Source organism: Cottoperca gobio, chromosome 16 (assembly GCF_900634415.1).
Source record: "Cottoperca gobio chromosome 16, fCotGob3.1, whole genome shotgun sequence".
NCBI classification, from domain to species: Eukaryota; Metazoa; Chordata; class Actinopteri; order Perciformes; family Bovichtidae; genus Cottoperca; species Cottoperca gobio.
Window position 1 is genome coordinate 21401225 of NC_041370.1, and position 22228 is coordinate 21423452.

Consider the following 22228-nt stretch of genomic DNA (forward strand, 5'->3'; position numbering starts at 1 on the left):
GTCTGACCGTGGGTCCATCGATTGAGACGTTGGCCTGTCAATGCCATTGAGTGCAGTAGCACACTGGGACACAGCGAGTGGCCTTTTCATCAGACAAAGAGGAAAGGCGAAACTTTGTCACAAAGCTTGCATTTTTTAAAAACATGGTAAAAATCCTAATAGGTAGTTGTGCAGTTGGGTGTGATTAGAAACAAATGTAAAAAGTGCGCAATATCTTTTAATATGAGTGAACGTTGTAAATTCAATTTTCAATTTTTTTTTTTTAAAGTGCCGTATCATTGCTTTAATGCATTTTTCTCTACCTGGCGGTTGTCACTATCTGCATTTATCCTGTATCATTAGTATGACTGGGTTTTCCAAACCAGCATTAGCATTTTTGGCGGATGAAGCAACAGCAACTTTTATTAATTTGACATTTTTGACGGTGGAAATATTTCAACACGCTTTGTTTTCTACTCATAGAACAGGATCAAGAACATGAGATCATCTAATGTGGTTGCTCCAGTGGAACCCATTGCACCCTTCTCCAATCATTCTGCTGTTCTGTACTTTATTTAGCACAGTGTGGGACAAAACCTGTGTGGCTCTGTTTCTCAGTAACTGTCTAAAACAAACTTTTTGTAATTGTTTGCTGCGGATGTCTTGAATTATGTCTTTTGCTCAACTAAAGAAAAAGCAAGTTTGATTCTTTCCAAATGAGGACATTGAGGAGTGATTGTTCAGCAATTCACTTTGCATAAAGTGGTTAAATGTGCATGCCTGATTAAGATAAAGCCTGATAAAAATTGTCAATGTTGGCTTTATACTATGATTTGTGTGTTGCTGTCAGTTACCTTGCAGTCAGTGCATAACAGAGTTTGTTAAGCGGGGCAATCAGTGAGCGATACTGTAAATAGCATACATCTTGATTTTATTATGCCCAGCCACAGCGATGCATTGGGGTAACATGGCTGCAGTGGCTTCCCTTCCCTATGGCTGTAATTGCAGAGTGCCTTTACGTCCTTTCGCTCGCAATCTCTGTGCTTCCAATTTAGGCCCCTGTTTGTGACAAGCAACATCCAAGCAGATGACCAGTTTGTAGCAAAGAAAGGTCATATATATATATATATATATATATATATATATATAATACAAATACTGACATTTCTACATTGAATCATCTCATTTTTGCAGAAGGCTGACTTCTTGGTCTTTGAAACGGTTTGAAAATGTGTGACGTGCCCCAAACGACATACACAAAACTTTTACTACAATAACCGGTTGTATTATTATTGTTAATTTATATATGATAAATATAGCTATTGTGGTGATAACCGTGAACTGTGCTGAACAGGCAGTGTGTACTGCTGGAGAACAAAAGCACATTTAAATAGAAATGCTGCAGTCAAGTAGATACCCTCATGTTTGTCCTTGTTTCCTCTTCATTGTGTAATTTCAGTATTTAAAATGTTGTGTCTTGTATGTATGAACACTCATAAAAGACATAAGCTTGTCACAGTTAAAGTTTTATCAGCCTTTTTTCCACTGTTCATCATGTAGCATTAGTACTACAACGTCGTACCCAGTTATATCGGATTTGTACATTCGGGTATTTAGTATAACCCGATTCAGAATGTTAATATTGTCCAGCGTTTAACTCTACAACAAACTTTGGGTTTAATGTGCCCAGAAAAGATTTGAGCAGTATTTACTCCAATCCCTTCAGACTACCTGTCACCTTTCTTGTTTGAAACGTCGTTATTTCAAAATTAACAATTTTACACAATATATTTTGAAACCAAGTGGCAAAGCTCTGTGTGGGACGTTTGTCTATAGAACTTTTAATGTGACTTTTTGTTTGACTCAACAATACTACGGTAATTAGGCTCATTCTCATGTAGCCTCAGTACCAGGGCTGCTTTCCTTAGTAACTAGATGAACTTCATTTTGACTCCAGCCACAGCATAAGTGGTGATATTGAATGTTATAATCTGGTGTGTACGAGGGATGTCAGCTCTACATGTATTCAATACAGAATTAGGTAAAGTAACTTCCTTTTATTTTTTTTGGCTCTAGGTATTTCAATATCAGCAGTTTGGACCGTGGCTGACCGATCGGTACATCTCTAATTGAGTCATTTTAATATTAGCATGCTAACATGAGAATAGCGCTAGTGTGAGCATGCTAACTAAGTGTGACAATGTAGAGCTGTCTGAGTGTGAGAGGATGACTCTTTTGATGTCACAGCTTTATCAAAGGGCTGCTAACTTTTACTGTGTGTTTATTTGAAGCCTAACTGTATTTCAAATTTGGTAGGAGCGTAGCCTCCTTGTGTAAAAAGATTAGGGCTGTGGTCAGGATTAGCTGCAATTTAAGAATGTGAGTGAAGTCAGTCCAGAGGTGTTGTGCAGAAATATAAGATATGCATTGGTAACACTAGATGCCTGGTTCATTTTCTCCTACTTCACAAAGGGCAGAAAACTGTGGACAGGCACGGAAAAGTGTTGTATGGGACAATGGAGGCCCAACCTTGAATCCAACATGAATAGCTATTTAGCCTGGACCCCATCACCATTTGTCAGCAATAATTGGACACTAACCAAAGAAACATTGCTCACCTGTAAAGGGACGTCATTGTAGTTCTTCCCATGGATCCTGCGGAGGAGTCTGTCCACTGCACACGCCTTTGCCCTGCTTAGTCTTGTCATATATTTGGTAGAGGGAGGGCTTGACTGTCTGGCACGTCGTGCCGTGCTGCTGCAGTCTTATCTGTTGACAATAATAGACTCCAACGAGATGGGAGAAAAGGAGAGAGGGGAAAAGTGTTTGTGGGGGCAAATGGAGCAACTGACGTGATGACCAGCCTGGACTGCTGCTGGTTTGCCAGGAGGGTTGTCAGTCTGTCCAGCCCCAGAGATGTTATTTTGGGAAGCAAGGATTATTAAAGCATCCTCTGACTCACCCCTCAGCTTTTTTCATAACCTCCTCACTTTCTGTGTAGCCAGACAGCCGCGCAGCGTCACTGCCTTTGATTTCAAATGCAGCTTGCTCACTGGAATGGAAAATGCATACTTAGCAGAACCAAGAAGAAATTCATGTGTGGAGAAAGACAGAGAGAGAAAGAGAGAGAGAGAGAGAGAGAGAGAGAGAGAGAGAGAGAGAGTGTGTGTGTGTGTGTGTGTGTGTGTGTGTGTGTGTGTGTGTGTGCGTGTACGTGTGCTTTCAATTACTTGCACGTCAGAGAGAAAAAGAGATGGGGAGGCCGTAGTTCATAAGACGTTTTTTCCAGTGCGGAAATACAGCCCAGTATTTGGTTACAATAGAATTTGCTGGGTTATGAATAGCTCGAAAAATCTCAATATGTTCTCTACACAGAGTGCTTTGTGAAAATGAACAATGACTGCTGAGCACTGAGCAGTCCACATGCTACAGCACAGCAGCAGACAGGAAGGGAGGCTCTCACGTTAAGCTGAAAGTCTTCGTAATGTGTTTGTGCGTAGGGGGTGTTAGTGTGAAACTAGTTGCACACTATTGTTGACTCAGTTAATGATGCTTTAATTTCACCTGTGTGTGTGTGTGTGTGTGTGTGTGTGTGTGTGTGATTGTACAGCAGGATGATGCATGAGCGCTACTTTAGAGTCTAGCATAAATAATAAGCACTTAAGACAACTAATTCTTCCAATATTCTGCTGTTTTTATCTCTTGTATCCTTGGGTGTCTTGAAAGGCGCCTCCAAATAAAATGTATTATCATTATTATTATATCATGAAACCCCTTGATTTAGTTGACTTTTAACTAACTGCAGTCATGTACCAGTGTACTCCAGGGTTTATCTGCATCGTGACATCACCATGTCATGTGACATCACTGTGGGCCACACCCATCAGGTTACTCTTTAAATACCATTGACAGCAATAGTATAAGTCATAATTGAATAATAATAGCATGCTGCGGCATTTATAGAGTATGTGAAGCAGTAACTTTCCATGTGTATCCAGTAGAAACCAATTAATTTGTGAGCTGCGATGAGTTCCAACCTCTGCCGCCCTGCATAGGATAAGCAGAGTTTTAGTGGATATTCTATGTATACTGTAAAACTGTATAAACTACAAATGTCTCTTCTCCCTGTCTTTTTAGAATACATTTAATTTTCTGCTCTACCATGCCTTTTCTAAACATCTACTAGAGTTACTTCCTGATATGCCTTTTTAACAGCAGACGTTGTGTCATAGTAGGAAAAGCACAAGCACAAAACAATATGCAATGATTCTAATGCAAGGGAATATCCAGAAAGACGTCGGCAGTAGAAACAGCTAATCAGTCATGTGAATGAATTGTTCACTACATCAGAAAGTGTTCCACAAAGGCGTTTCCATATGCCATTTAGTGCATGAACTCTTTTTCGACAAAAGCAAAAATCACCTGAAGCGAGTGTAAAAACTATTTTGCGCAATTGAAAAAGTTTAAATAGATTTTTGCCATTTACCATACTGTGCTTTTAGAATACAATTACGAATATGGAAGCACGGCTCGTGTGACAGTGAGCCAGCATGCACAATACCAGGACCCTGAAACTGCAGCAGCAAAATGGATTTCAGTCATCATTAAATTGATCATTTATTGATGTGTAATGTCAAAATGTTGTCTGCAAGAAAAGGCTTATAGACCCAATATAAGTGAATCTATGTTTTATTCAGAGCAAGTCAAAATGCAGTTCCTGTTTCCCACATGCCATCACACAGGGTGTTATGTGGTTTATTTACAAGGGATGCCGATGTCTTTCATGTGGTGATGAAGCATTAAGGTCTGGTTAAAGATGAGTGGCAATCACGTGTATCTTCTCATAGGTTTAAATACTTGGTAAAGAATGTTAATTACCCACCAGTGTTGTGGTGTTGATTACTTACCGGCTCTCCAGAGGACACCCCATACCCCACACTGCAACAGTTCTCTGTCTGTATTATAGTGCAGCTCTGTTCAACTCAAAGCTGAAGTCAATACGCATAATTACAGACAGAACTCACGGCTGCTGCACATTTTGCCCCAGTGAACTGTATGGTTGTGTGTCTGCTCAACAGAGGTGTTTGCTTTATTAAATTCCAGCTGTGATGTGCATTCTTTTTATGCATTGGTGCTCTTGGCAATATGATAAAGAAAATGTAGACATGCTCTGCTCCTTTAACCTTTCTCTGTAGAGAGCGGAGGAGCAAGCAGTGGTGTAACAGTCCTGAGTTGTAGCTAATCTTAATGGCATATTCTGTTGGGGCTTGGCCTACATAGAGTGCTAGCGATGCCTCTTCTTAAAAAGGAGACCTACCAGGCGGTGCAGTGCGGAAGACATAATAACCACACATAGTATTAACATGAACACAGAAGGCAGCAGTTGCTCTACTCTCAGACAGGAGGATAGAGTCTGTGCTTTTGGAGCCAATTAGTCAATACACAGATCAGCACACACTGTCAGCTGACCTGATAGATGTGGGGCTGCACAACTTTGTGTCCACTTCAAACTTTCCACAGAGCAGGGAGACTAAAAGTTAGGGAGTGGCTGTCATCTCTTACTGTTAATGAAACTGTGCCCCATTCACACTTGTTTTATCAAGCGTCTGGAATATAATCTAAGATCTGCAACTGAGCACAACAACTGGGTTTAAAGACAATGAATAGACTTGCAAAAAAGAGAAAAAACCTGCTGTTGATTATTAATTTCCTGATCGTGTCCTCGAGTACCTGTTCTCCTGTAAGTTACTGGTCCATCTTGCATCAAGTGGGAGCTCTCAAGTAGATCTGATGTGCAGGAGTGAAAGTACAGAACAAAATCTTCGCAGAACAGGGAGTACTTGAGGAGGGAAGTGGGAACACCACTTAACAGCACCATACGAGATTTTACAGAACAAGAACTGTGCGACTTTTTACATTTTTTGAAATGCAGATATTGAAGCAGATTTTAGCGTGACTGGACAGAATGCATGTTGACTTCTTCTTTTCAAAACAGACTGATGCCAGGGAGGTTGAAGCCCAATTGTACTTTTGCAGTATATGCTCACACCACTCAAAGCCAGAGACGTGCGGTGAGGTTCACAGCTGGGGAGGCACTGACTGAGTCAGATTTACAAATATATGAACCCAACTGAGTAGCTTATTCACCATTAACATACACACACACACACACACACACACACACACACACACACACACACACACACACACACACACACACACACACACACACACAGGTAAGGTACATATTTGGCCAAAAAAGGTTGGTCAAAATATTCTGTTATTTTTAAAAGCATTTTTTAGTTTGATGCTTTGATTCATTTTAATACAGACTGTTCAACAAAAGGATAACCATAAAAACAAAATAATATTTAGTTTAATTAAGGTCAAAATCTAGTTTTTAATTTAAATATTGGATTGTTTTCTCTTAGTCAGGTCCCATTTTGAATAATATTGTGGTCTTACCTTTAGTTGTAAATGAAGTACATGCACCTATCCTTCTGGACAAAAATCTCCATTACTTTTTCGTAAAAGTCCTCCTTATCTTCCCGATTTGATTGAAAGTCCAGTTCTGATGATTGTTTAAGCTTATATATATAATCTTCCATTTTCGGTCTGAGAAACAAACTAAACTAAACGGTGCTACAGTGCACTTGACTCTCTGATGTTAGCTAGCAGTAGCTTGTTGTTACCGTCTCTGCTAGAAGAACAGCTACACGAACCTGTGGGCTCACGTGCACCCTCTTCAGTGCAGCAGAGTACTGTCTGCCTCACCTGGTGTCTTCTCACTGTGGTTTTATGTCACATCAGCAAGACTAAATATGTTACACACATACATTACATACATTAACTGGACTATGGAAAGTCAGGACGCATAATAAAAGTGTCTGTAAACATTATATTGGCGACATACAGAGAGACAGCAACAGGCACGCGCCAAATGCATGCGCTCAACCTAGTTTGCGAGGGATTGCGCAATCCGAGGTGAGGCTCAGCTCGTCGCTGCCTCAGCTCGCATCGCTCCTGTGTCTGAACAGAGAATATGCATATTCAGCGATTTTTACTATAAAAATGATCAAAAAATTGGAATCATACAGAAAATACATTTATAGCACAGAACAGTGGACAAATATGAATATGAATATGAATATTTATTTTATTGTTATTAGTTTTTTTACTTTTCATGATCCTGACCGCACGTCCCTGCTCAAAGCTACCCAGAGCCCTGAAGCCCCTCTGTGGTGATAAAACACCCCCAAACCGTCCTGGAAAACACTGAGTCAACAACCCATCACCCACCTACCCTCCCTGAATCCATGCTTCTGTCAGTCAGCTGTCGCCACTGCCATCACAAACAGAACTTACACTAGCAGCGTATCATCAGTCCAACTCAGAGCCGTCTCATGGGAGGGCTGAGACGAAGGAGGGAAACGAATAGAGAAACATGGTGACATATGTGAAATGTGCTGAAGCAGAAGAGTGAAGAGATAGAGGCAAGAAGAAAGACTTTAACAACACCCAGATACAGTCATAATACACCCACATAGACACATACACGAGTAGACTTATCAAACCAGGTCACTGAAAAACAGCTACGTCATCATGGTGCAGAACCAGGAAAAAACGTATTTGATCCGTTTTGTAATGCACAGAAATTATGGGGTAGAAACATCTCTCTATTCCTACCTCTATTTCTCTATTGCTCTCTCCCCCTCCTCTGTCTGAAAAAAATACATAAACCATGTAATTTGTTCAGTTTAAGGATCTGAATGAGATTAGGTTAGACCTACTGCTCTGCTTGCGATTGGTGATAGATGTCAGCTAGTAATCAACCAAGGAATGTAATTCTGGACCGAGTTGACGGAGTCGCTGCTCGACCTCCGGCCAATGTTAGCGATCACATGATGATGGTGTTAAACCCAAAAGTTGGCATGCTTTCAGGCCCCCAGAAGCCTTTGCAGCAGGGTCATAAACTGTGCCATCCATACACATCCAGCAGAGTGGCGGGCACTGTAGGCGCAGCAGAGCCTCACAAAGCAGGTCATGCTGATACCACAGTATCATTTGGATATTAGGAATTGGAGCTAAACTGTCGGAATGCTGCAGGATTTTATCCCGGTTTGATTGTACTAGGTAACAGGGGAATTGGATGTGTTTCTTTTACTCCAGGGGCGTCCCACATACACAGAGGCCGGCTGAGTCAGTATTGGAAGGGAGTATGACGCTGCATCTGTAAATGGACCGTTAGAGGCATTTTTTCCTCCTCTCGTCTCTTCTTCTCTGATTGCTCTTGGGTTGAGACACGCACATTCAGCTTGTTTTTCTTGTGCACTTGCTTTCTTTCTGGTTATCTCATTTCAATAGAGACCATTCTAGGGTGTATTGTTGTCATTAGTGGGCCAGCTTTCCTCTAAGAGGAGAGCTCTGCAACACGGCGCCACTCATTTGTTCTCATTTGACTTCTCTCCATTATCCGCAAAGTAGAGGTGGCACAATCCCCACGGGGGCAGCGTTGCATTTTCACCTTGATTGCTTTTGGCTTTCTTATTTAACATGTTCCTTCGGCAGCAGCAGAGGCAGAGCGGACAGAGCTGGTGTCACACACTCCGAAGAGCGCTGCTGCAAGACTACATTTACTGCTTCTGTCTGCAGCTCATCCATAGCCTTCTAGAAATAGAACAAGGACATTTTTTAGTGCTGGAGGAGAGAGGATTGGACTAAACAACAAGGGCCTGGTCCAAGGCTGTGAGCCAGCACTGGTACTAGGTAGTTTGGATTGGACTGGACTGCTTTTTGCACAGAAGGCCATGTGTTTGCGTGGAGCAGCAAGGCAGAGATTTGAACTGAGCTACAGCCCAGGAACCGACGTTTACTTTCAGTAAGGCTGATTGTATCTCAAAATGTAGGCTGCAGTTTGGGTGTAGAACGTATGATAATGCAGTGTGGTTAAATTGTTTATTTAATGGTCTTACAATTATAGGTAATATGAACATATGAACATTCATATTGTATAACTAGTGTGTCATGTATGTCATGTTTCCTTTAAATATTTGTAATTGCCAATTTATTGACAGGGTATCCCCTGTCAATAAAGTATTACAAAACAGAATGCAAGGCAGCTTGCATGTGCAGCAGGCTGTGCAGTTCGCTATAACATTTACAGTTAATTATAAACAACAGTAGCTTGTTTTGCCTCAGGGATAATTGCAGCAGCAGTAGAAAGCAGCAGCTTTATCATTGCATCTTATTTATATATATATAAATATATTTATTTATTTTGTCAGTGTACATGTGTCAAGGTGCCTCCATATGCAGCTGTAAGCATGAATGGTTCATTACTCCTCGTTGTCATTCAATTATTGATCTTTCTGCTTGTTATTCTTTTGGTTTTTAATGGAATATCAACATATCTTCGAGGCAAATGGGTGTGGGGATGAACGTTTGCATTGTCTAATTCACTAGCTTTGGAGTTCTTTAAGAAAATGCCACATTTTCTCTCTCACTCTCTATCTCTGTTTTTGGGCTCATAAAACATCTTCAAATAATAAAATACAGAAGCTGTGAGAGGATGGGCAGACAGAATGAGATAGGGAGGCACAATTAATCATATAATCACAATCACTGCCAATCACAGGCATTTGTTTTCAACATACTGCTTCAAACTCCCCAAATACAGAGCAATAAGACCATTTCTGCCACACAAGCAGCCTGCAACTGTAATATATCCTTCCTTTTTTAAAGGCTGAAGTGTTCACATTATACAGTAAATTGATCACTATCCCGTGTGTTGCAGATGCTCTATTTAAATGTGTGTGTGATAAGCTCCCTTTTTTAAAAATTGTAAACCCACAAGGGCTTCCTGCTTGATCCCGCCTTTCATCATAGCTGAGGCAGTGCTCCACACACATAATCACATATAGAGTGAGAAGACACAGTTATACAATCTAGTCCATTTGCAGCCTGGGAACTGGGCTCTGGCTGTAGATGTTTCTGATCACATACCATCAGTAGGTCAGAGCAGGAACACATCTGATGAGGCAGAGCGGGACTGCAGGGTATTGGGGAATTTCACCAATTTGTTTTTGTGTCGTGCTGCGAAGAATAACAGCATATAAAGGTTTTATCATGGCAAGCATGTCGGGTCACTTCTAATCTTTTAGGGTCACACTTTTTAATCTTTCTGGGCCATAGTGTAATCCCATGATTTTTGTGAGCCATGGATTTGATGCATTATGCTGCTTTTGATAAAGAGAGTGTACTTTTAAAAAAAATGATTATAATATTGGAATTTAGAAGAACCGGAGGTGTATGAGGCTGTGCTGAAAGCACAAACAGAAACTATGTGTACACAGCATTTAAGACATGGTAGTATGAATGTTTAACACTCTGAACCACAGAGATGCTTTGTACACTCCTTTGCTTTGGATTTCAACCCACGATACTCTTACTTACTCAGATATCAGAAATTACAGCCAGTAGACCCAAAATAATGTCCATTCTATCAGTGACTAAGGTGTGCGATAATCCGATATTATTTAGGTTTTCGGAAGATTCTTTGGACATGTATACTGCACATTCGGAATATGCGCAGCTTGCGACACACGCCCCTTTGACTGTTAACAGTCAGCTCTGTGCGTTGTACACAAACCAGCTAGCCAACAGTTTGCAAGACTGGGCTAAAGATGCATGTCCAAAAGAAAAGCCCACATTTTTGTTGGAAGGAGATACACACATACTTTTAAACATTATGTGACAAAGAGGGTGCACCACAGGAGCAACATAACTGCAGTTGTAAAAGGAGGGAAACTAAATTAATTAAGGACGCTGCTCTATGTCGTACGTACGAGTATGTATAGCTGCATGTAAACGAGAATGTCATAGGTGCATGAATCTTTTTTTCTCAGTGTTAGATAGAGGAGTCCTTCTGCCAGTAATACAGTGAGCCCAGTGTCACCCTCCCTGAGTTGAATCTTATTGTCATCACCGTCCTTGTCGCCAACTGAATGAGGCCTTGTGCTTCATACACTGTCACAGCGGATTTCTATAGTTAGCGCATAAGAGGACAACAGCAGTAATGAGGGCTGCTGATAATTCCCACAGCGGGAATGTACAGAACGGTACAGCAGGCAGCATTTGTTGTATTCCCATACTGTTGCCGGCCTGTTGGAATGATTCACTGCTGGTCGACTTTCTGCACACCACACTGCCTGTGCTGCGGCTCAGTGCCACGGCTCAGTGCCGTGTCTGTGCTGACATCACGCACACATCTTGCTATATAAGGGACTCTGATGGAGGGAGCACGTCACTTTGTGCTTCGTGACTCAATCGTTGCAGCAGCCAGGCTTCTGTGCAGCATCTCAGGCATCACAATCCCATGCTGCCCCATTCTGCTTCTTCACGCTTGAGCATGACAAGCTTGGCTGAATGCACCATGCACACCAGCTGCATGTTTAGCTGTAGGTCACAGTTAACTGGCATCATCCTCTCTTTGTTTTTTCACGCTATTTCTAATTCACATACATCGGCGATGATCTCCCCCCTTTCGCTTTTACATTTCGTCTCTCCCCTATCTGTCTACGTCTGTGTCACTGAGGATGGAATGCAAATCTAAGATCAGCAGAGTGTGTTACGGCAGAGCTGTGGAGAGCTCTGAGGTATCTGCAGAGAGGCTATTACAGTAGCAGTGGCAGCTGGAGCAATGGGGGAATAATGCACAGTACCAAATTTAGTGCTGCGCCACCGCTCTGTTGTACTTACTGAAGGCTGGTTTAGCGTTAGCATCATGATGAAGATGCTGATGAAGTTTCTAGCTTACTTGCTAGCTGCCATAGACATTCCTCTGTTTGGACAGGAAGGACAAACAAGGCTAAACGAGAGCAGGGAAATGTGATACTTGTGTCAAGATGAGTTAGAGCTCGTCAAAGGGCAGTTTGTTAATGTTTGTTGTAGTTGCTATGTGCATGTTCTATGTGGATAATAATAATAAATAATAATAATACATTAGATTTGTATAGCGCTTTTCTAAAAACTCAAAGATGCATGTGTGTGTTGAGGGTGTAGGATTTCAAGACAACATCCCAGAGGAGACATTAGTGTGAAGCCCTGAGGACACGCTGAGAGCCAAAGTGAAGCATTTCTTAGGCAGCCGTTGCAACACACACAAAACACACACACACACAGCTACAAACGCAGAGGCATGAACAAGTGAACACATGCACACATATGAAGCACTCCTCGATCATCATTAAGTCACTATAAAAATATGTTTTGCCTGCCACCTCCCCACCCCACACTACTCCACATTCTCCCATCCAAGTCACGGTGCCTGTCCCCTACTCCAGCGTATAATTTCTGCTGCTGCTTCACTTTGAATTTGTGAATGAAGCGCTGCTCAGTTAGTGTCCAGGAGCAGGTCATGAATAATGCAGCAACCTCGTGTTTCCCCAGCTGCGTCTGAATCACTAGCGAGGCTGCGTTTGTGCACTAAGGTGATAGGACGCATTTGTTTTGATGTGAAGCAGAAAGGAGAGGTCACTTGTGTGAGCTAGCTGCATCACACAGACTTTCAATGGCAATTTGTCTTTCTCTGTCTTTGTTGTAAATAAGGATGTGTTCATTAAAGTGCACATTAGCCATTAGTCTTGTTTTTGTTGTGTGCGCATTTCCGCTGCATCTTTGGTGCTGAGATGTTTTTTTTTGTACTCCATTTGCAAGAAATCCCTCATCATGCAACCAGTTAGTGGCTAATACTGTCCATCTTTTATCTTGGATTTGATGTTGATCAAGTCATTTAGTAGGTGGTGGCATTTCCACATTGTTCTGCAAACAGAGATATTTTTTATTTTCAAAAACATTTACGTATACCAGGAATTTACAATAGTATGTCTAAATACTTTTATCAACAGTCTATTATGGGAATCAGTTTTTTTTTTAAATGCAGGCAGTTTTCAAAGTTGCATTAAAAGCTTTTGTCCGCTGATGGGGAGGAAGTAGAATCCAAAGCAAAGTCCCAGCAGCAGTCACCAGTTCTTACCTACATATCCAGCAGAAACATCCTCATATAGATTAGTAATAGAGTTTAGGTTTGGGCGATTGACAATATATCGGCTATCGGAATTGGCTGAGTCCATAGCCGGTTGGTTTTTAATGGTATGCCTCTGAAGAGCGAGCGAGTCTCTGCTCAGCAGACAGCTGTGGGCAGGGAGATATATATATATATATATATATATATATATATATATATATGTATCTATATCTATATATATATATATATATCATCTTATAAAGTTGTTATGGCAAACCGGTTAGCAAGCAGTTACCCATGTGGTCACCCATCAGACATGGAGCAACATTAGCATTCAGTTGGAGTCATGTTTTCAGCCACTTGGCAAAGTAAGTCCAATATTCACTCTGCTTTTTGCTCAGGTTTGCTCCTCACCAACTCCTGAGGGAAATATCTGACCCTTTAGCAGCTAAATGTTACATTATGTCACTGAGCTAGTCGCAGACTTTGTCTGTCTGTTGTTTGGTGTCATTTGATCAATTGTTAGTTGAATTAGTCGATCACTGATTTTTGCTGTCTGCTATTTGGGAATTTTCCTGTAACTGAATCAAACTATTGTATTATTATGTCCTTTCTGTAATTAATTCAATCTTGATTTTATGTACTAGTGATGCTGGAGAGCACATTTTGAAGCACACTATTGCGCAACTTCCACCTCTCTCTAACAGCCCATATTTTAACTTTACCGTAGTTAATTAACTATACACTACACTCATCATTCTGTCTCTATTTAAAGCTGGCACTTCCCTTTAGTGAGATTATTCATTGTTCAACACAGAAAACAGAAAACACATCTTTTGCATATGTGCCTCACCACAGCGCTGATGTACTTTCATTATACTTAGACTAACCCCAATGGTCTGTGATACAGTAGGCAGGGACCAACCTTCCTCTGTGGTTCAGTGAATCAGCCAATCACAAGTGAGGAGCCCTTACCTTGGCCACTGAGCAAGGCTGGCAGCAGTGATTTATGAAGCTCTTTGCAATTTATGGAAAGTTGTCACGTTCAAAATTAAAGGTATGCTTCACAGAGCTTTTTTCCTCACCAAAATGTCATTATTATTTTTGGGGAAAAATGGGAGAAATGTAGGAGAAAAGTGGCTTATGAATAATTGATTCTCAACAAAAGAATAAATGCATTAATGCACAGGCTTTTCACTCACTTCCTGGCTGGTTTCCTTTCCGACTGTTGGACAATGACAACATGATTGATAGCTAATTTTAAGAAATATGGGGCTCCTGACTGTAACCATGCTTGAAGATATCCATCTTAGCAAGTTATTTTCACGTAGTGTCCAATATAACTGTGCTTGTTTCAAGTTTGTACTTCTCTTCAGTCTTGTAACAAAAAGGACTGTTCTATCTTATCAAGACCAGGACACATGACAGACAACGTTGGAAACTAGTTTGAGTTTAATAATGTAATGATTTTAGTTTTTTCTGTTTTTAAGTGATAAATAAATGGGCATCTTCCTCTGAGGTCCATAAATTCAACCAGAACTCAGACACATTGTTATTGTCTCTCTACGTCCCTTCATGTCCGTTGTACTGTGTACACAGATACAATCTGTGAAACTGAATCATTTATCAATGCATTACTTTCAGTACACTGTCTACTTCCTCATCTCTCTGCCTTTGCACACACACATATACCCACTATTAATTTGGAAATACAAACAGGTCATATCCAGGCAGGCTGTGCTGTTAATCTTGTGTCATCCTGTTGTTTATAATGCATAGCAAAAGATGATGATTTAAGTACCTATATCAACAAAGTAATCAGATGCTATCAAAATGAAAATGAAAGATTGCCTATTGCACTAAAATAGTCAAATATTGGATACAACATTGTCTGTGTGAAGACTATGCAACCTTCTAAAAAAGGAGTGTGTGTGTGTGTGTGTGTGTGTGTGTGTGTGTGTGTGTGTGTGTGTGTGTGTGTGTGTGTGTGTGTGTGTGTGTGTGTGTGTGTGTGGAGCAGGCTTTCATCAAGTTTTGACAGGGCCTACACTGTGCAGGGCAAAGTAAAGTGAAGCTATAGACTACAGACTGATGTGTGATGCAGCTCTGAGACAAATGTCTGACCTCACTCTTCCACCAACACACACAAACCTCAGTTCTTTTAAACACATGGTTTTTATTCAAAGTGGAACAACTTCTAAATTCCCCGTTTTTGTTCCCCTGTGTTTGATCTACAGGAAACGAAGCCCATCTGCATCCAGGGATCCAAACCAAAAATACGACCAAAGGGAGGGGGGCGACCACTCACAGTATGCCCCGACGGACGGCGGCATGCCCAGATCACCGTCTGACTATGGGGATGGGGACCCTCGGCGGGCTCCGCGGGGCCCACACATGTACCCAGACGTAGATGCGGCACGGATGGGCTACCGGGACCGGCGGGGCCCCGGACGCTGGCACTCCCAGGAATACCCGCTGGACCAGGAGCTAGATGGACCCCCCAGCGAGTATGACGTCCAGCGGCAGCGCCAGGAGGAGTTCCAGGCACGATATCGCAGCGACCCCAACCTGGCACGCTACCCTGTTAAGCCGCAGCCCTATGAGGAGCAGATGAGGATGCATGCTGAGGTGGGCCGCATGAGGCACGAGCGCCGCCATAGTGATGTTTCCCTGGCCTACACGGAGCAGGACGACCCAGGACCCATCCGGCTGTCTCGTCAGCATCTCACCGAGCGCCGGCCGCCTATGGTGGGACAGCGCTCCTACTCCGTTGACCGCTCCTCCCCTGGGCCCATGGGTACCAGCCTTGGAGGCCACAGGTCCTCAAACCACAGCCCCCCGACGCCGCAACGTAGCCCTGTGCTGGGTGACCGATCTGGTGACCTGCGAAGAGGTGACATGGATTCCATGAGGAGGCAGCAACACCACTTGGACCCCAGTTCAGCTGTCCGCAAGACCAAGAGGGAGAAGATGGAGAGCATGTTGAGGAATGACTCTCTCAGTTCGGATCAGTCGGAGTCGGTGCGCCCGCCACCCCCCAAGCCCCACAAAACCAAAAAGGGAGGAAAGATGCGGCAGGTGTCGCTGAGCAGCTCGGAGGAGGAGCTGGCCACCACACCAGAGTACACCAGCTGTGAGGACGTTGAGATAGAGAGTGAGTCAGTCAGTGAGAAAGGTAGGAGCCACACAAAAACAGCCTCACTGAGTCTACACTCGCTCTGCTATTCTGTATAGATAGCTTTTTACTTAATACCATACAAATGCACATTTCTCAGATGCTTTTTCATGCAATTATAAATCTATTCTTTTTCCAGTATTATACTGACATAGTGTTGTTAAGAATGACACATTTCATTTCCCAATTTAGTTATTGTTGCTGTCTCATGTTGATATTGATTCTTGCAGCTGTTGACTCAGATATAACCTTCAGGTTCCCCAGTCTACAGTCTCTATGTGTGCTCTCTGTGTGTAAGTCCAATATGTGTATTTGTATGTGTACGGCTCATTTTCTTCAAAAAAATAAATTCTTTGAATTCCTCAGCGTTTGTTAAGATAAAACAAACTGAAACTCAATTAAAAAAAGTAAATGACAGAACATTCTTGGCAAAAGATTGATGAAAACACAACTTTTTAGCTCAAGCACTTTGTAGATTTGCATTTAAATGTTTTTTTCTTCCTGGAGTGCTTTAACAATCGCTCATTTGTATCGTCTCTACATTTCTTTTCTTCAGTTTCTATTTTTTGAGCTTAATACTTGCTTAACACTGTGGTAAACAGTGAATTATTTGGCAGAAAGCACAACAGCTTTTGTTTCTTTTATACAATCCTGGCAATTTCATTATAAATTGAAGACAATGAGCCTCACATATGTTCAAAGCACTATTGTGTTTTATGTTTGTTAAATATAAATCTACTCACACAGCTCCCGTGCCTTCAAACAGGATGCTTGTGCAATCACAAGCCAGCCAGATATGTTTCAGTGTGGATGGGTGTTTGTGTGTGTGGCTGTATGTTGAAATGAATGTAAAACCACAGCTCTCAAGGGTTCTAATGGACAGTGTTGTAATTGACAACAACAGGGAAGCAGGGAGATGTCTGGGGTGTGGGTGTCAAGTGAAACAGGGTGAGCTGAGTTAATAACAATTGCAGTGTATTTTATTGAGTAGTTTTATGTCATAACTGCTGCATATGAATAAATACATTTTATATTAAAAAATATATAATAATAATAAAAGAGCATAGGGAGATTCTATGTTTTCCTGCAGTATACTGTACTTCCTCTGTTAACCTTGACTTCCATACTGTTTTGCTACCACCCACACCACGCTGATGATGTTATTCCTGGTTCAGTTGTCCATTAAAAAATTGCAATAGGATTTTGGTTCAGTCCAATGGGAATTTACGTATGTTACGTAACTTTATGTAGGCTAAATACTTATTTGAACCCAAACCATGATTTTATCCTGAACCTAGCCGAGTACCTTTACTGAGCCTAACTAAACTGTGACCGTTTCACAACATTAATCACGTGTTTAAAACTGCGTTTACCTATCAGGACATCTTGATCTCCTGCCACAGGTAGGGGCGCTACTTTAGGAAACACAACTCCTCTGGGTCGCAGGGTAGAGCGAAACGACTCATGTGATCGTATGGGTGAACTTGTTGAACTGATTGTGGTTGGGGGTAAAAGATAATAAAGACATGTCATGTTTGCCAGGGTTTACTAACCCATATTCAGAACAGGTTGAAGGTTTTTCTCTGCCTGTTCTACTGAATTTTTCAAACTAGAGCTACCAGTTTGATAACTGCCATTACCCAAAGACTGTTTAAACAATAATATAAATTATTTCTCCACGCAGTGAGTCCAGTTTACCTCAGTGTACCTAATTGAAGTGGTTTGCTAATTATTGGCACTGCCTGGCCTGTCTTTCTGCCTAACTACAACAAGAAAATAGAAATGGACATCAGATGGCTCATGGCAAATGTCCTACCTGCTTGATGCAACAAGCACACTTGTCCATGTGTATAAACACGCACTGGCACGCCACTTTGCATAGAATCAACATCAAAGCAATTGTTAGGATTTTAGCTTCTTGACTGCTCCACCTGGTTGACAGTTGTCGTAATTGCAAATTGATTTTGTTGTCAGACCGGTAAGGTACGGAGGCCTTTACTTTAAAAATGTTAAAAGCACTAAACACAACAAAAGCATGAGGCACAGTTGACAAATGGAGGAATAACAAATAGAAAGGAGGAAAGTACAGTAGCACGGTGTGCTATTGTCAGTAGCAACAGACCAAAGCACCTGCCACATGCTCAAAATGTTTAATCTAGAGGAGAGGGGAGGAATTCAGTTGGTCTGCTCTGTTATGTAACTGTTCTCCTCACTTAAGGAAGCAGCCCAGCACTAGCGCTACATTATTGATGAGGGAGTTTCCAGGTTTCCAGGTAGCCATGGAACAAAAATAGGGTGAAAGCAGGCTGTTTGGAGGGTCAGAGTTTCTGTTGTTTCTGTCTGCTTCTGTCTGCCTTCCTCCTCAACTCAGGCTGTGTAGGAGAGAGCTGAACTATTGACCTGAATAAGTATAGCACAAACCATACTAGCTACAGAACATCCACAGACAGCTGATTATGTGGAGCTATCTTTGGTCCTTATTTAGTTATAATTGGCAGTTTCATTAATTTATGACATAATTAAGGCTGCAATGATATGGTGCATGCAGCGAGTCTGACAAATGGTTCAGACAATTCTACTGGACCATTTATATTACGCCAGAGTGTCCTTGTTTGCACTCTGTCAAGCAGACGTAATTATATAACAGACAGCAGAGAGGGGATCCCAAAAAGACACCAATTGTGATGGACACCCACTTTTCAGTCTAAAACGCTGACCCAATCAACGAATCTCCCTGCATGTACTATAATATGCAAACCAAGCACTCTTTGATTAGCAACCGTAGAGAGCGTTAACCCTCACCAGGAGTGAGACAAAGCAAAAACACCGATTGTAATTGCATGTTAGGCCACAAGAGGAGAGAGATGAGAAAAAGGGCAGAAAGCACCTTTTGGCCATATGTGACCCGTCAGCATCTTGGGGTTTGTGCACTCAGCTTGACTAGGCCACGAAATGTGTGTGCAACAGCAGGCTGAGCAGGGAGCATGTCATGCCCTCAAATCTCCAACACCCCAGAGAGAGGGGGGGAGGGGGGGGGGGAGAGGGGGGGAGAAGGAGATGAGACCAAGGGGAGGAGGAGACTGGAGGAGAGAGGGTGTGCCAGCTGTAATGAGCCTGGCTTGTGCCTGCGAGCGCTGGAGACTGATTTATCACAATAGTCCTCTCCCTGTGTTTTCCTCTTTATTGACTCCCCTGATCATGCAGTCTCATAATAGTGCCTAACATACAGAAAAGGAGAGTCTGACTGGCTAACTACAGCAGAGAGGTGGACATTGTGTAGTGAGAGCCTAAGTTACATCCTCATTTGGCTTTTAGGATCAGTTTTTGCACCTCAATAATTCTGTTGAGTTTGTAGTCTGTGCTCTGAAGCTATTTTATATAATTTTCTAAATTTCACCTTTACCTACCATACCTTAATGGGTAGTATTACTGTGTTTTGTGCTTAACAGTTGATGTGAGGTGTAGGCCTTGACTCACAATGTATCACATTCCTAGTATGGTGACAATGTTTAAACATACACACAGTTTCACCCCTGCCTCTTTTCTGCTCTCGCCTCTTGAATTGTAGTAAAAACAGCATCAATAATTAATGATCCAATTAATAGTTTACACTAGTTTTTATTGACCTGTCAAAGTGATGGAGAGCCTGCTGGTGGTGAACTCTGCCACTGCTTGTACTCTTCCTTCGCCCTGAATCAGCACTTTGTGGGGCCTAGGAGTCGGGGCGAAACGGCAGGGCTGGGCGCAGACTGCTGATGCTCACAATTTATGGCCATGATGAGTTTCCTGCTTCCTGAAAAACCCCACTGTGCCTGGCTGGGGATCAGTGCCCAATTGTGGTGTGCCACTGTTAATAAAGCTTCAGGGAAAGAATGGGGAAAGGCTGGACGTACCTCCATGTTGGCTCCCACTCAAATTATTTTTGACAGACATTGAGGGGGTTGGGGGAGGTGGATCAGTATGATGGTAGAAAGAACAGGCACAGGTGGAGGTGAAACTGTGGATGACCTTGAGAGAAGATGTCTAGCATCTAAAGGAAAACTATCCACAGCTCTAAAATAGACAAATAAATGCAAACATCTCACTGTCTTAACATAGAGGTGATTTACATTAGGCCTATGTGTTGTCAAGAATCTGGCGATACAATACATATCATGATACAGGAGTTACGATTCAATATCTTACGATACATTGCGAGAATGTAAGCAGTATATTGCAAAACAAATTGCATTTGTCACAGTCCCTGTAGCACACGACATCATAGCACTACTTTTTGTGCAATCTGAGCAAAGGACTTAACATTTTCCCTCTTTTCAGAATTCTTAATGTACACAAATAAATGCAACTATCTCTCTGTCTCAACCAAAGGTGATTTACATGATGTGTTTCTTCCTCTCCTTGATCATAAATGCAGGCCTTAAGCTGTTTGGACTATCATGGCCACACTAGGCAAGTGACTTGTTCAATGGAGAGTGTCTACCATGCTGAACTGGGCTCTGGTGTTTATGCTGCCAACAGAAGAGCAGCTGGGAGGCAAAGAGGGTAATCACTGTTGTCAGCTGTTGGTTAGAGGGCCGCAGAGGGCAAAGCCTGTCTGGGGACATCCATAATGTTTTATCACAGTGCATAACTGTGTACAGTTAGTAGTTTTAGCACTCCCCTGGACTGATGGATAGATAGTGATAGCATGGAGTGGGAATAAGGACAGTTTGCTTGTTTGGCTCAGACTGACCTTGCAACTTAGTCAGAAACTCAGAAAACAGAAACATTGTAAGTGTGTAAATGTCATTGTAGAGTGTTGCTGGTATGGATATTCTTTTTGTGTTGAAACACAATGAAAATTGTGAGGTCAATGATGCTGTAGGTGGATCGTTTCCACATCACCGCAAAGAAGTGCAACATTTTCTAATACAATAATGCTCATGGTTAAAATGAAAATACACAACTTCTGAAAATATATTGCAAATATAATATCAATTGTATAGAATAATGCTGCAGAACATAGGCCAAATCAAAAGTTGATAATTTTTAAAGGATAATTCCAATCACATTGCACTTACTAAATGACTTGAGATATGGGAATAAAAAGAAATTAGCCAAGGCCAGAAATGTGAGCGCTCAGAGGACCATGTTAGCCACACTTGGGAAGTTGAGGCTCAGGAGAAAGAGCAGGTCTTCCATTAATCAGTGTCCTTGAGATACAGATCCAATACTGCTCCAGATGGGCAGGCCAGAACAATTAAGGAGTATTTGTAACATTTCAGTAGTGCTTGCTTTATTATTTATTTAATTAAATGTATCTCCAATTAAGTTGTCTTTGATAACACGGCTAAACTGTTGTCAGATTGTAAACATGAACCTGTAAAATATTATCATTATACAGTGACTAATAAATGGACAAAGCTATGAAACATAAACTCAAGTTTTATTATCCCATAAAAAAAGATCTTTACTGTCAGTATGTTTAGGTACTGCATTTCCGCATCAGCCAAAAAGACTTGCAGATGTGGCTATATTTATTCACACTGGCACTATCTTTACACAGCGTTTTTCTTCTGTGCTTCTCCTATTGCTATACTGAAAATCCCTTCCTTTTTACGCTTGTAATTCCCCCCACCACCTCCTCTTTTACATCCAGAAGCATATGCAGGCTATTTTTATGCCTTGTCATCAGAGTTCACTGATTTCCCTGAGATTTAAATCTTCAGCCAGATAATTGTTAAAGGAGGCCTGTCCTGTATAGATCCATTAGGTTAATTAAACAGCTCTTTGCAGAGCAAGTGAAGTATGGGAAAAGTGAAAAAGTACGGCCCAGGGGTCGCACTCGTGCAGTGTTTTCACTACAGCTACATGCATGCATACATTTATGCAAACAAGCACAGAAGTATATCAACAACAGCACATTTAGAAGTCTGTCTAACCTGTCAACACCAAATAGGATTTCTGTATTGTTAAAATGACCATACCTCATCTTTTATATGTTTTGATAAGAACATCGTCAGTCATTTCATTACTGAATTGTAAAATACCATGCCAGTGGAAGCGAATAA

At 41.7% G+C, this 22228-nt stretch overlaps 1 protein-coding gene across 28 annotated transcripts in view; it reads left to right on the top strand.

Moving 5' to 3' along the window:
• rims2a (regulating synaptic membrane exocytosis 2a) overlaps positions 1-22228 on the top strand; it is a 156331-nt gene that overhangs the window by 62895 nt on the left and 71208 nt on the right. For all 28 annotated transcript variants that reach the window (XM_029452519.1, XM_029452520.1, XM_029452523.1 and 25 more), the window contains one exon: positions 15241-16178. In XM_029452519.1, the coding sequence (XP_029308379.1) occupies positions 15241-16178 (938 nt within the window). The remainder of the gene's footprint in view (positions 1-15240; positions 16179-22228) is intronic.